Source organism: Osmia bicornis, chromosome 16 (assembly GCF_907164935.1).
Source record: "Osmia bicornis bicornis chromosome 16, iOsmBic2.1, whole genome shotgun sequence".
Classification (NCBI taxonomy): Eukaryota; Metazoa; Arthropoda; class Insecta; order Hymenoptera; family Megachilidae; genus Osmia; species Osmia bicornis.
Genome location: NC_060231.1, coordinates 4698137 through 4712456, shown reverse-complemented (window position 1 = coordinate 4712456; position 14320 = coordinate 4698137). Strand labels below are relative to the sequence as shown.

Sequence of the window (14320 nt, the reverse complement as noted above, 5' to 3'; positions counted from 1 at the left end):
TTTCTTCAAACTCATTATCTAAAGCATCAATTTTTCGGTCTCTTCCAGATAACAATGAGAGACGTGATCGATGACCCTCGACGAAGAAAAGAGGAGGTCGAAGAACTAAGCGTTCTAGAACAGGTGTCTCCTATAGAAATTGGAGTACAAGTAGAAGAAAAGGGACAGATCGAGCTAGAAATAGAGGAAGCTGAAGTAATCACGGCACAGCTTCCTGAACAAGAAGATGTGTCCCTAGTAGTTGAAGAAGTAGCCCAGCCAATAATCAAGGAAGAAATTAAAGACATCGAAGAACCGATAACAGCACAGAAGGTAGCTGAAGTAGAAGAATCACCTGAAAAGGAGAAAACAGTAACACCAACGGTATCAGTGGTGCAAGAGGTGAGCAAAGAACCTAGTAAAGTTTCGATACCGCAAGTAGTATCTATTAAGGAAGAGACACCATCTAAGGAAGAGATACCTCCACTTATGAAGGAGGGAGTACCTGTTGCTGCAGAAATCAGTCCTGAAGAAGCGGAAAAAGTACCTGTAGAAGCTGTTAAAACTGACACTGTACCAGCAGCTGATAAGGAAGATACTATAACACCCGTGGCAGTTGATGATATAACACCAGTGGAAGTAAAACAGGTGGTATCACAAGAAGAAAAAGAAAAAGACGTAGATACAATAACAATAAAAGTAAAAGAAGAAGTAATTGAGGCTGAAGTTCCTGTGGAAAAGAAGGAAGATGAAGCACTAGTGTCGAGGGAAGAAGAAACTGAATCACGAATACTGCCAGAGGAGGATGAAATGGTTACAGCACAGAAGAAAGAAATTGAAGATGATTTACTTCCAGAAGTGGAAGAGAAGAAAGCACCAGAAGAAGAAAAGGTTGAGGTGGACATGCTTGAAGTAATGGAAGAGCCAAAAGAAGAAGACATTGGGGTCGAATTACTTCCAGAAAAGGAAAAAGAAGAAATCCCAACAGAGGAAGAAGTTGCATTAGAATTACTTCCAGGAAAGGAAGAAGAAGAAATACGCAAAGAAGACATCACAGTGGAATTACTTCCAGACGAAGTACCAAAGGGGGAAGAAATAGAAATGGAAATGCTCCCAGAAGAAGAAGAAGTATCAGAACCTAAAGAAGAAGGCGAAGAAGAAGCTGAAGTACCCACAGAGGAAGCAGAGGAAACAACAGTACTAGTAGTAGCAGTAATTCCAGAAGAAGAAGTAGGAATCGAAGCTGAAGAAGCCCCAGTGCCTGAAGAAAAAATAGAGGAAGTACCAATAGAAGAGATAATAGAAGTAGAAGAAATCGTAGATAAAGAGAAGATAGAGGAAATACCAGAAGAAGAGAAAGTAGAAATGTTGCCAGAAGAAGTGGGAGAAGAACCAGCTGAAGAAAAAGAAGCAGAAGAAGAAGTGACAGAAGTGCCTGTATCAGAAGAGTTAGAAATATGTATAGAAGAAATATGTGAGGGACCATGTAAGGAAGGAATCCCAGCTGAAGAAAAGGAATCAGAAGAAGTGATAGAAGTACCTGTATTAGAAGAGTTAGAAATATGTACAATAGAAATATGTAAGAGACCATGTACGGAGGAAGTACCAGCTGAAGAAAAGGAATCAGAAGAAGTGATAGAAGTACCTGTGTCAGATGAGATGGAAATACCTGTGGAAATATGTATGGTAGAAATATGTAAGGAAGAAATATGTATAGAAAAAGTATCAGTACCAGAAGTATCGGAAGTACCAAAGGTACCAGAAGTTCCAACTCCAGAAGAAATGGTTTCGTTTCCTTGTGTCTGTTTCATTGAACCAGAAGTACCAAAAGATAAAGAAGAGGCGCAATTACTTCCTTGTATCTGTTTCACTGAACCAGAAATACCAAAAGATAAAGAAGAGGAGCAATTACTTCCTTGTGTCTGTTCCTCTGAACCAGAAGTACCAAAAGTTCCAGATAAAGAAGAGGCCCAAACATTTCCCTGTATCTGTTTCACTGAACCTAAAGTATCAAAGGTTCCAGTTCAAAAAGAGGCACCTTGTGATTGTTTCTCCATACCCGAAGAACCTGCACCAAAAGCATCAAAAGTTCCAGTTCCAGAGGACCCGACTAAGCTTTGCAGCTGTTTCTTTGCGCTGGAAACACCGGAAGCTCCAGTTCCAAAAATTCCAACTCCAGAAGTGCCGCTTGTAATGCCCTTTATTTCTGTCCTCCCTACAATTGCTGAGCAGCAAACTGTAATTTACTTCAATACCTATTTACAAAATCAGCAACATATCAACTTTTCTACAATTTTAATATTTTTTCGTAGGAACCAGAAACCAAAATCGAAATCACCCAGACAGAATTCAGTACAACCATGGAGTCCATCGAAGTGGTCACACAGACAGTGTCCGAGACAGGAACACAAACACCAACGACCAAATTCACAAGACCTTCTCAGCAACCAAGGATTATAACCATCACGAAGCCAATGGACCCAGAACTGGAGATCCTGGACCAACTAACCCGCAGGTTGACACCCATAACGGAACCATCCTTAACAATAACCACTGCCGCGAGTACCCAAACAGAAAAATCAAGTTTCGTCCAAGTTAAAGCTACATATGTTGATAGTAGACCTCCGAGTCTTCGTATCTCAGAGATTCTGCAGTCCCTGAAGGCTGAGGTCGCCCATCTGAATGGAACACCCAAGTCTGACCCGGAGCGGGAGCTTAAGTCCTTCCACTATAGCAAAAAACCTAAACAGCCTGAACTGGCGAAGTGCAACTGTTGCGTGTGTGGCAAGGACGTGCCTTCAAGCATATCCATTGATCCAAGGACTCAAAGGGAGTCCTCAACGGTGTGTTGCCCCCAGCCTCCTCCGCCGACGACGAGGAAGACTGTCACCCCATATACAAATCAGGTGATGCAATATGAGACTATCTGTCCTGATTGTAAGATACGGAAGCTCCAGGAGGCCTTGAAGCTCCAGGAGGCCTTGAAGCTTCAGGAGACCTTGAAGTCCCAGGAGGCCTTGAAGTCCCAGGAATCCGTGAAGTCCTCCAAGAAGGAGGCGAAGAAACTCACCAGTGACAAAGAGGTCTGTGCCGTTGCCTCTACTACCCCAAGGGGCATACCATTCCATAGGCTGAAGAAGAAGGTCGATCAATGCTGCTCGGCGAAAATTTCCAAGGCTAGCTCCAAGGATAGCTCCAAGGATAGCTCCAAGACTAGTTCCAAGAATACCTCCAAGGCTAGCTCCAAGGTCAGTTCCAAGCTCGACAAGTCCTTGAGGAAGGATACAATGGATCCTGAGAAGGAGGTGCAAGAAATTATGCCTGCCACCGAGACGACAGACAAAGAATCCTTGATGCACTGCGTCTGCAGTTGCGAGATAGAAACTGGAGAGTCTGGAGAGTTAAATAGAATGCACTGTGCCTGTGGTGATCCTGACTGATCTGCTTATTTGATTCTTCAAGGATGGATGGAGGCTAATGTGTCACACCTGAGAATTCCTCTCCGCTGGGGTATGTTTAACAGTTTTTTATGTCGAAGCCTTTGTTCCCTTTATGTCGTGTAGATAAGTGTATCGCATGAAAGATGGCTTTTGTGAACTTGAAGGAAGAAAAAGTATTTCTCTTTAGACTTTGTCAGATGATACATTTCTTCGAAAGTTTATACACCTGTCCTTATGATGGAGTACTTTTATGTACGTCGTTCGACTTTTCGAAAATTTATGCACCAGATAATAAAAATGTATTGCGACTTTTGTAACCTTGCGTTTGAAAAGCTTCTTCTATAGAGAGGGACATTCAAAAAGATCTGTTTGAAGTTATTTTATTATGGAAACTGTCAGACTTCCCTTCCTGAACCTTGACTAATACTTCTTCTGTCTGAAAATGTTTGAGGTTAGGTTTTAACATAACCTAATATGCAACATTTTAGAATCGTTTCAGTAAAGGTTTCAGAGGATCAGAGTTTATTCTGAGGGAGAATATTCCTTGAACGTATTCAGAAGATGAATGAAGAAAGTAGGAGTAACTCGTCCAGCAAAGGCTTCTGAGCGACTGAACCCGATGATGGAATCAAACATGGCCGCGACAAAGAGAACGGTATGTAATTTCCAATAATATGGCCTTCTGAATGGCACTCTTTTAAAATCAATAGCATGGAACCATTGTGCAGGATGGTTCTTCTCAACTGGCTGTCACATAATAGGATTGACTATCATTCAGAAATTAAATTTCGACTTTGGCTTACCGTCCATCTGAAGAAGAAACACAAGTGCCCAGTGCATTGTTCCATGTAATCGTTTATGTAGATTGTAAATTGATAATAAAAAACAACTGCTATTATGTGTACCTTTGAAAGCAACGATAATTATACTGATTTTAATTTTATTAACTTAGCTATAATTAAATGAGAAATTATATAATTGGAGGTTCACCTTCTTGCGATGGCTTTGTTCGTGTTACATCATAATTAGTTTCAAATTAGCTTCACGATGAATGTGGTTTAAATTTAAACGAAGCTGAGTATAGGCATCTATTGTGTTTAAATTAAGACAATTGAATTTCAATCGGGTTGAATGAGATATAGATTATATTCTGATGCGATTCAAAGAACTTATTTAAATTAATATCATATTTATCAATTAAATATATCCACCTATGTTTAAATTAATTGCAATTAGAACAGAATTGCTTCTTGGCTGATAATAGGTTAGGGTTTCATTAAAAGTAAGTTAAACCTCGGTTAGGCCTCCTAACTTTAGTCATAATTAGGTTTTGATTCTGTTTGAACCAAAATCGAATTAAACTTCTCGTTAAGTTTAAGGGAAATACTTAATAAGTTCTGATTAAATTTGTATCGAATTTTAGGTTATGTTTGCAAGTTTAAAGTAGCCTAATGGAAGTAAATGGAACTTATTTAACTTCACAATCAAAACCTAAAATTTTATAAACCATAGTTTTACATATTGGAAGATATTTATTCATTTCACTTAACTAATCCATGAATATTCTTCCGTGAAGTGCACTATCGAAAACACTTTCATTACTCAAACGCGTATTCACGAACGTTGTTCCGTTGAGGTGGTTTCACCAATTTGCATATTAATAGAACTGCAAATGTTGAAAGGAACCTTGCCGAAATTTCAATGCTTCCGTTACTAACGAGATGTCGTTACTTCATAAATCAGACACCCACGACATTTGGCACGGAACGATTACAATTTGTCGCCAAACTTAAGTGACCCCCAGTCCAAACGGAGATCGTCCATTTTGTCTTCTCAAATGATTCATCAGAGTCATAGACACATAGCTTATGATTTACAACATGATCGTCATTTTAAAAAAATACTGCACCTCAATAAAAGAAAAAAAAAATATTTTTTAAAAAAAGCCTAACTCAAAAAAGAACCATTTAAACAATTGGTTTCTCCAGAAAACACTACAAAAACTCAAAATGAAAGAAAATATGAAGAAAAAAAAAATGAAACTTACCGAACGTTGGCCAAAGTGTGCCTCCTGGACCTCAGGTTATGATAACCCCTTAGTTCCCCGATGCTCCCCTGTTCCGCCTGCATCCTGGCCTGTGCAGTTGCAGCTGCACTGGCGATCACGTGGTGCTGATGAGCCGGTGCACCCGCGGTGGTGATGCTCCTTCGCGATCGCCAGCCGGTTCTGCTGCTACCACCGCCACTCGGGGTCGGCGATTTCTTCTGGTACGGTCTGCAAGATTACCGAACGCCGGCCAATTTTAAGTCTGGCCTTTTGGCTACCGCGTGTCTACCTCTCGTTTCGTCGTCCGAGACACCACTGTGCATCATTGGCCGGGACTTCCCCTTTTGGATAGTGCGTATCGATTCAGGGTATTCAAAGTACGTAGGATATTGAGGAAGGTTGTCTCGTGAATGGGGGCTCGAGGCCACGAAGAAGGGGTATAAGGCTGGACGTATCTTGTGTGCGAACGGTATAACATTTCATTGAAGTAACCCGACGAGATGGACGTAGTGGGAGGTTATGAATGGCCCGCGATACAGGTTCAGTTTAATTAAAGGTTCAAAGAGGAGGAAGATTGTGATATGTTGAGAGCAGCAAGTAGCAATTTTTCAATAAGGTCACTTGACACTATGGACACAGTAGAAGTCATGGATGACTCACTATATAAATTTTCGTTCATAGAGTTAGTCTCTTATAAAAACATATAGGTATAACAAATTCTGTATTCAAAGAGAGTTACCAAGTGCAAAGGAACGTGACAATCGTTGGAACAAAGAAAATAAAGGGTAGCAAGAGCTACTCGAAATGCAATTTGTAGCGGTAGCTAAATCGATTCTCGGTGTTAATGCAACCGAGGTCCTCGTTGATTAAAGGATCGTGCTCGAGGACGCATCGATAGGCCCTGCGATTCCATGAAATATTCATGAACCCCATGGAAAACTGTTACGCCTTTCGATCGCTTTTAAACAGGTTACCCAAAGGCTCTCTGTGAACGAGTCGCGATGAAAAGTTTCCAAGTATCAAGGAATTGTAAATCAGTCCATCTTCTTGCTTTCGCATCACAATCTATGAAGTTAATAATGCTGTTAATAGAAATAAATGAAAGTCATCTGATCCGATTTATGTTTGAAGCATTCAACAGTAAAAGCTCCATCTTGATGTGGCCAATAAACGCCAGAACATTCGAAGCAGAAGCACTGGTCCATGAAATAAACACCATAAAGCCGTATGGCGGCATTTACCACGTTAATGTATAACATGGTTTAGCTCGAGCCTGAAATCGAATTCACCGTGCAAGCGTTTCATATGTTCTGAATAAACATGGGCTGCCAGTGCTGTCGAGGGTAAATATTTCCATTACGTTCCTGACCCCTTCTCTCTTCGATGTCTGTTGCACACAATGCAGAATGGAGGCTTAATGAGCGACAGAAAAGTCCTGGCAGACGTCCAAGAAGTCTTCATTCGTTCGAATCAGACGAATCTGTGTAATTTGTTCTTCAACGACGATCGAAGTGACTTTAGAATGGTTTAAGATTATAATTTCATTAATGTCAACAGTCAAGAGTGTGATTGAGGTTATAACTAAATGGTCTTGAAAAGGGTACATGACTCAGAGGATCGGCTTAACCTCAAAATCCAATATAGAATCAACCTAACCTCAAAATTAAATATGTTTACATGTAAATCGATTAAAACATCAACCTAACCTCAAAATCAAAGTTGACCAGGACAAGCTAAAGTTAAAATAACGATGCAGACGTGTCATTCGTGGACTAAAAAAGGGAGAAAGGAAAACACGACATCAATCAGCGTCATATTCGAATCAATCCCAACGTCAAGTTCACCGTGCTTTTTCTAACCAGACGAACGGATGCTCTAATTGAATAGCGAATGGAAATGACGTGGAGTTTGCGAAATCAACGTTGGCGTGTATCGAGCAGGCCTCGAAAATGAAAGGGCAGCCACGATCCCGAATAAACGTGGTCTTTTTCCAAACTCCACGTCAATAGAAGTTTCTCGATAGCTGGGAAGCAAGAAAAACAACGTCAATGAAGATAAACCGTGATTGTAGAATGTTTCCCATCGCAGCGAATTTAGAACAATGGTTAACCAGAAGAGCCAAAAGAGTGTAAAACACTGTGAGCTGGTGAAGCTGTAGCAAACCACGAGGAAATGTAACCAAGTGGAAGCGGATGCACTTTTGACAAGTTTTAAAGCTGCATTGTTCGAGAGGATTGGAATTTCAGTTTCTAGTACGTTTGGGAGAGTCAATGGTGACTTGAACAGAGCTTATTGGGTATTTTGGGAAAATTCTCATGAAGGGGGATCTGAATGGCGCGCCACTGAACTAAAAGCTAACCTCTAAGTTTATTTCTTTTTCTACCAATCTACCCTTGTACTCTATTCTGAAACGGAATTACAATTCATTCTAGAGAATCATTTAGAAATCCATATACCAGTATTTCGCTTTTACTGTTTCAATTTTATTATCGCATAAACTTGTGTTACTGTGCTGCTCTAGAAAGCAGCGCCACATAAAATGGCGCATCCAAGGAGTTTTATAACTCTTCGCTTCTGTCGAAATTAAATTCCAAAGTTTCGTGATAATATTGAAACTCAAAACATCTCTTTCAGTTTATTGAAGGAATAAACTTCAGGCCAATTCATCTGTCTCTATTTTTCAAAACAAACAGAACACAAATTTTATTGTTCTTATCCTTTTCCACGGAAAAATAGCTCTTTTATTTCGTCTCTTCAAAATACAAATGGAAATTCCTCTCTATTTTCACGATAACTTGTAATTCGTGTGCTGAAATGAGCAATCCAACAATATGAAAACAAAAGCAACGCAGTTCGCGATTCTTTTCGTTTAATTCACCGACTCGATTCTACGGCTGGAGTGGTTAATTCGCGTGTAACTTAATTTCGCCAGCCTCGGAACACCGGCGTTATTTTTAATTGCAATTTCGTCCGAGGCTTTAAATAAACACTGTGCCACGCGTTCATAAAATAACCTGGGAGTACAATGCACTCTCAGTTTGTTGAAGCACACGAAGCGTTGTTTGTTCAGCCTGTTTGTTGAGCGGAAAATGAATACAGCAAATTGCTGCATCAGAGACAACTTGAAAATTAACTGGTTATAAAGACGACAACAATTTTCTTACGAAGTTGTTACACGAATCAACGAACAAACCCTTTTGTCCCTTTGAGCTTGGAATCAAAGGAGAAAAAAAGGAAAATTGAAAAAACTAATTTTCATTAACATTCGTGGATTCTCCATTAAGAAATGAGGGCTGGTAATTTGGAAAGCATTCCGGTTTCGATAGTAAACGCGGTCGTATCCATTAGCGAAACTAACACGCTGCCGGATTCAATGCTGCCTCGCTTTTCGACGCCATTATCGTGCAGTTGCACCTGACACGTTCCATCTTCTCCGAACTGAGGATGTCATTGTTAGAGATCAGATAACATCGAAGTTAAACGCGAACGAGTCTACGAGCGTGCGAAACGTACTCGGTCTGATAATTAGCCTGATATTGAGGTTAGATTCCTCTGAGAATTGGAGGAGGAGTGGAACTCAACCATTAATCACTGTATAGCAACTATAATTATAGGGGAAGAACATTTGTTTTTAGGGACGCAATACCATTAGCACCTAAGAAATATAATCATGGTCTCATTTTATACTTAATCCAAAATCAAGTACAAATCTCCAAAGATAACCTATAATCTGTTTCATAACCCAACGTAATCAGGTGATCATCTGTCACGCCAATAAGTTTCTCAGGCTGAAATCCTACAGGATAAAGGAATCATGACCATCGCGGAAGCGTATGTCCTTATCTCAGGCGATCGATCTTTGTCGTGGGTGTTTCTGACGCAAGCTCAACGGCGAAGCAACATCAACAGGTTGCTCCGCGACGCCTAGCGAGACAAAGACGAGAAAACTCGATGCGTCTGTAGGCGACTGGTATCGTCTGAGTTAGGTCGGAACCTAGGGGTTTATTAGATTGACGCTAAGCTAATATCGCAGCGAGTTGCGTGGATTTCCAGCTAGTTGAATGTGACCTAAATGCCTCTGCCTCTCCGTATTCAATTCTGCATTAAACGTCGGCCTGTGACGTGGATCAGTGAAACGGGATGGAAATGATACCTTGGATTCTGAGTATCAGGAATACGCAGATGAAATACTGAGAACGTGCCAGTCATTACTGTCGATTTCAAGAAACTTTTTAGATTCAAGGAATATAACATGAAGATTGATGGATTAGGGTCAATTGTGATGCCAGACAGTGGCTCAAACTTAGAAAATAAGATTTAGAATGAAAAATCCTTGAATTCCTAACTTAACTTAACCTATAACCTATCCTATCTTTTCAAAATCTTCCAACAATGATTTAAAACTTCAATACTTGTCATCTTGGCTGTTTAAGCGAATTGGCTTAAAAGAGTCGTTCACGAATCTTCATTAAACTGTCGCCAAATAATTCAACGCGAAATTTTCCAAGAATTCGCGTCCGTGTGGGTGCACCCACAGAGGCACGTGTTGCAACGACGAAGGAAATAGTCACTTTAAGCCTCATCCACGTATCCTCTGTAGCGAGGAGAATTTCGTGTTCGCCATTTCGATGAACGACCCATCCAGACGTGCTAATTATACGCGTTCCGTTTCAAAATTAGCCGAGCCTCCGCGTTTGTAACCATGATTGAAAGCTGGGTAATAATAAGCGTCATTTTATTTATACGGAATGGCGATCAAAAGCTCGCCGATGCCTCCTTTCACCGGGCTAATTCTGTACGTCCAGGGTTTATTTTCATCAGGAGACAGAATTGTTTCCGATCAGATATTATTAAGGTATTTGGTTATTTATATGTTCCTTTGAGAAGTAATTATCTTTCAGAGGTAAGAGACAGATGGACTGATGAGGTAACGTTAGGGTGGTATTGAATGGAGTCGAATTGGAACAATTGTTCGATTAGTGTTTCGGAATTATTTAAAAAAATAATATTTTTATATCAATGAGTACCTTTTCCAAATTAAAGCATCCCTTAGTGTAATAAAGAGGTGTAAACATGATGAATAATAAAATAATTTGGTGTAGTGAATACATTAATTAGTAGAAATAATTAAAATTTCATTACGTATAATAATTATAATTAAATTATCAAAAGGTCAAAAATTATTTTAAACAATATTTGAGGAGATTCGACAATTTTTGACGTGCTAATTAGTTTTTCTTCAACCCAATTGTTTAATGAAAAATATGTTACCAGCAAAAGCAATGAGTTTTTAAGAATTTATGAAAGCACGCACAATGGAATTTAATAATAATGTTCAAAGGGGTAAATTCCGACGTATCAAAAGGAATTTCCCAGTAAAAAGGATGCAGGTTACAAGCGCACTACTTGCTGTTTTATTTCTTTTAACAAAGCAATTTTACAGAGAAAAAGAGGAGATGAAAACAAATGGCATATGAACTGGTGCAAAGAGAAAATAAAGGAATGGTTGGATGTTGCGATTAAAACATCTTGGTAGGAACAAAATTTAAACAAAAAAAAAAAGAATCTTTTAAGTGAAAAGCGTATTCCTTCATAAAACAAAACGGGAGGAAGAATGTTTTATTTGTATAAAGTGCTTTATATCCCATAATCCGTAAAAATTATCTGTCGAATGTTGAAAATCTAAATAAAAAAGTGAAAACTGAAGAGACTGTTGATCTTTCATCGCACATTGTCTCGTAATTAAAGATTGGCGCGGACGCGGCGTAACTTTCACGGAAAATAATGGGTTTGCGTTTCTCGTCGCCCGGTAGTTAAACAGAATAGCGTGGTTTTATTGCGTTGAAATCCTCCGTTTCGTTTGATCCAAACAAAAGAGCTAGCCAAGCGAAAGGGCGCCACTGTTCTGCCACGTGTACCATTCTTATGATCACGTTGCGCGAACAAATGACCGCGTGAACGCATGAAAAGCCTCTCAATCGAATATTTTTCGCTTACGAAAACTCGTTACCCATGGATAACTCTGAACAACGACCATGAACTAGTTTATTCTGTCATGGTGACCATTGTCAGGTATTTGGTTTTTCGATTAGTGGATGTGTGAATGGGACTTATGGGACTTTCTATGGATAACCTATAACATATGGCATGCATGTGAATTGGACTTGTCTGAAGATCTTCAACAGATGTTGTGCCCGATATCAGTTCATTACATTTCTAAGAAAACGTCCAATAAAACCTTCCCTTTCGTTGTTAGCTTTGTATTCAAGATGTTGTAATCCAATACGTTCCAGCGGATATCCGTTGCCGATAACCATTAACGCAAAACCGATACCGGATCATCGTTTACGTCAAATCGATACGAACCGTACGAGGAACGCTATAATCAGGGCTAAGCAAGCAATATGTAGAAGCCATTTCCTCTTGGACTCCAACACATGTCACACATGCCTGTGCACATGTATGTACACGTATGCCTGTGAGCATGATCAAAGGCTGAGAGTTGGGCGAGAAGGTCAATGAAAAGGAACCGCAATGTGATTACCATTTGGCGGATTATACCATGGATCTATTCATCGTATAGGGCGTTTCAAAAGCTGCAGGCTCTACTAGATTATGCCAAACCAAGTCAAACAGTCTTTTTTTATTTCAATAAAGAATCACCCATTTTGATAGATATGTTTAAGAAAAAATTGCTACCTTTATGGAGTCAGGAAGAAATAAGGAAGGGTGCAATGAAGTCTCGGAGAGGAAATGTGTTCCAATGCACACATAACCTAAAAGAGGAAGTCCATTACCTAAACGCAGTGATTGCAGCAGTAAATGCCTCAAAGTTTCGCAGGGAACGAGTAGGTTTCTTTCTTAATACCCGACGAAAGTTTCACCAATTACAATTACCTTGTCTTTCTTACAAGTTGCTGGGAAGAAATCTTAATCTGTTGAAACCGAGGAATTACTTGGCGTTTCGATTCAAATTTAAATTGCAATACTCGAAGCCAGGACCGGTAAATCTGATTAGTACTTTGAATTGAAATGACAAAGTTAATTATAACTCTTCGCACATAAATTAATTCGGTCCCTTATTGGATAACCTTCATCGGACATTTTACCCAGCTGTGCTCTGTACAATTTTCTTTATACTGTAACAATAAAACAGTGTACCCTTAAAAATAAAAATCGCTCAGAGCACAGAATTTAACTTGAAGAAGGCATCACTAACCTTTCCTTCGTGTTTCGACCGTCCTCATCGTCCTCTTCCTCAATATCGTGCAGCCTGGGGCTCAAGCGATGCTGTGTGTTGCCCTCTTTCGAGAATTCCTCTTCTTCGATCCTATGTTCAGGCTCTTTTTCGTCCTCGAGATCGTCTAGATCTTCGTCAAGGTTACTCAGAGGTGCCAGTTCCTTCGTCTGCACCACAGGTATCTTTCTCTGTTGCTGCTGCTCCTTTTCTTGTTGCTTCTGTTGCGATAATAGCTGCTGCTGTTGCTGCTGTTGACTTGGTTGCTGTTGCTGCTGGTATTTGTGGCCGGTGGAGCCCTTCTTGGCCTCGGGGGTGGCCCCCGAGACAGCCGCACCACCCCCACCCCCGCCGCCACTGGCGCACGGCAGGCAGCAAGACCACGCGCCCCCCACCTCGGCACCCTAGCGCCACTTAGCGTCGAAACATCCAGGGCCGGCTGCACCAGGCTCTCCAGGACCTCTATGGACCAGCACGACCGATTACCAGCGATTTCTAGCTTTCAGTCGCGGGCTACATTGCCCTATCTTAACCCTAGGGCTAGACCTGGTCCAAGTATGGGGAATTCCTGAAATACTGTGACTTCTATGAAAGGGGTTCAAGATTTCTTGGGTCCTTCAGGTCTTCTAGTCACTTGGTGATGATTTCTCAAAATTAGTTATCCTCTGTGGAATGCGCCACAAGAAATTTTGAGCCTTTTACACCTCTGGCTCTCCTTATAACAGTGTGTACTTTATGGACCTCAGTGGAGCACTTTGGATCCCCTAGGCTCTCAGGTCCTTTATATTCTGTACCTTCTATGGTTATGGATCCAAAACTTGTTGGGTCCTTTAGGTCTTCTATTGAGTTTCTGACTGATTCTTGAGATCTTATATTAGATATTTAGCTCTACCATTGACTTAGATAGAACATTTTCTAGGTCTACTAGATCCTTGCATATGAAGGTTTATTATAATTAAGATCCCTTTTCTTATGTCTTATATTTTGTGCCACTTTATTCACACTTAGGTGTGACTGTTGAGTGTTCAATATCTACGTCCATTATCAAAATGGTTTCCAAACTAGAGTACAGTGAAAGGTTCTTAAAGTAGTCTCCTACAGCTGAGATGAAGATGAAGTTATAGGCCCTTCTTCTAAACACGTACAAAAGAGATTGGAATGAAGATGTAAACTTTACTTCTCTACAGGTAACAATAGTTCTCAGTCCTTGATACTTCCAGAAGTGGTTCTAGGTCTCAGTTGAAAATTATTTTGACACAAATACACCAAGTACTCTTCCAGTTTGATCACTAATTGTAAGAAGCAAGTACTAACAGTTATGCCAATCACACATCAACCAGAATACCAAGTGCACACTAAACCTATGATGAACAGGGTTCTATTTTCGACAGCACATCACAATTTATGATCCCCTAGCTCCCATAGAGCTCTACTTTCATCACCATCAAAGATCAACGAGAATGGCTGTCGATCCGGCACTATCTCACTGATCTCACGAACGAATACACCTGCACACCACTCGCACCTCCAATTATCTCTCTTTCAGTGACTGGAATTCGCGTTGTAGGTGAAAATAGTACAGCTGCAGTTAGTTGAAGCAATTAACCGTCACATGCT

At 40.3% G+C, this 14320-nt stretch overlaps 1 protein-coding gene across 1 annotated transcript in view; it reads right to left on the bottom strand.

The window, feature by feature from the left end:
- LOC114871522 (cAMP-specific 3',5'-cyclic phosphodiesterase) overlaps positions 1-13030 on the bottom strand; it is a 167586-nt gene extending 154556 nt beyond the window's left edge. Inside the window, exons 1-2 of the mRNA XM_029177523.2 lie at positions 12686-13030; positions 5467-5694 (exon numbers count right to left, since the gene is read on the bottom strand). Coding sequence (XP_029033356.1) covers positions 5467-5549 — 83 coding nt within the window. The 5' untranslated portion in view covers positions 5550-5694; positions 12686-13030. The remainder of the gene's footprint in view (positions 1-5466; positions 5695-12685) is intronic.
- Between the last annotated feature and the right edge of the window lie 1290 nt (positions 13031-14320).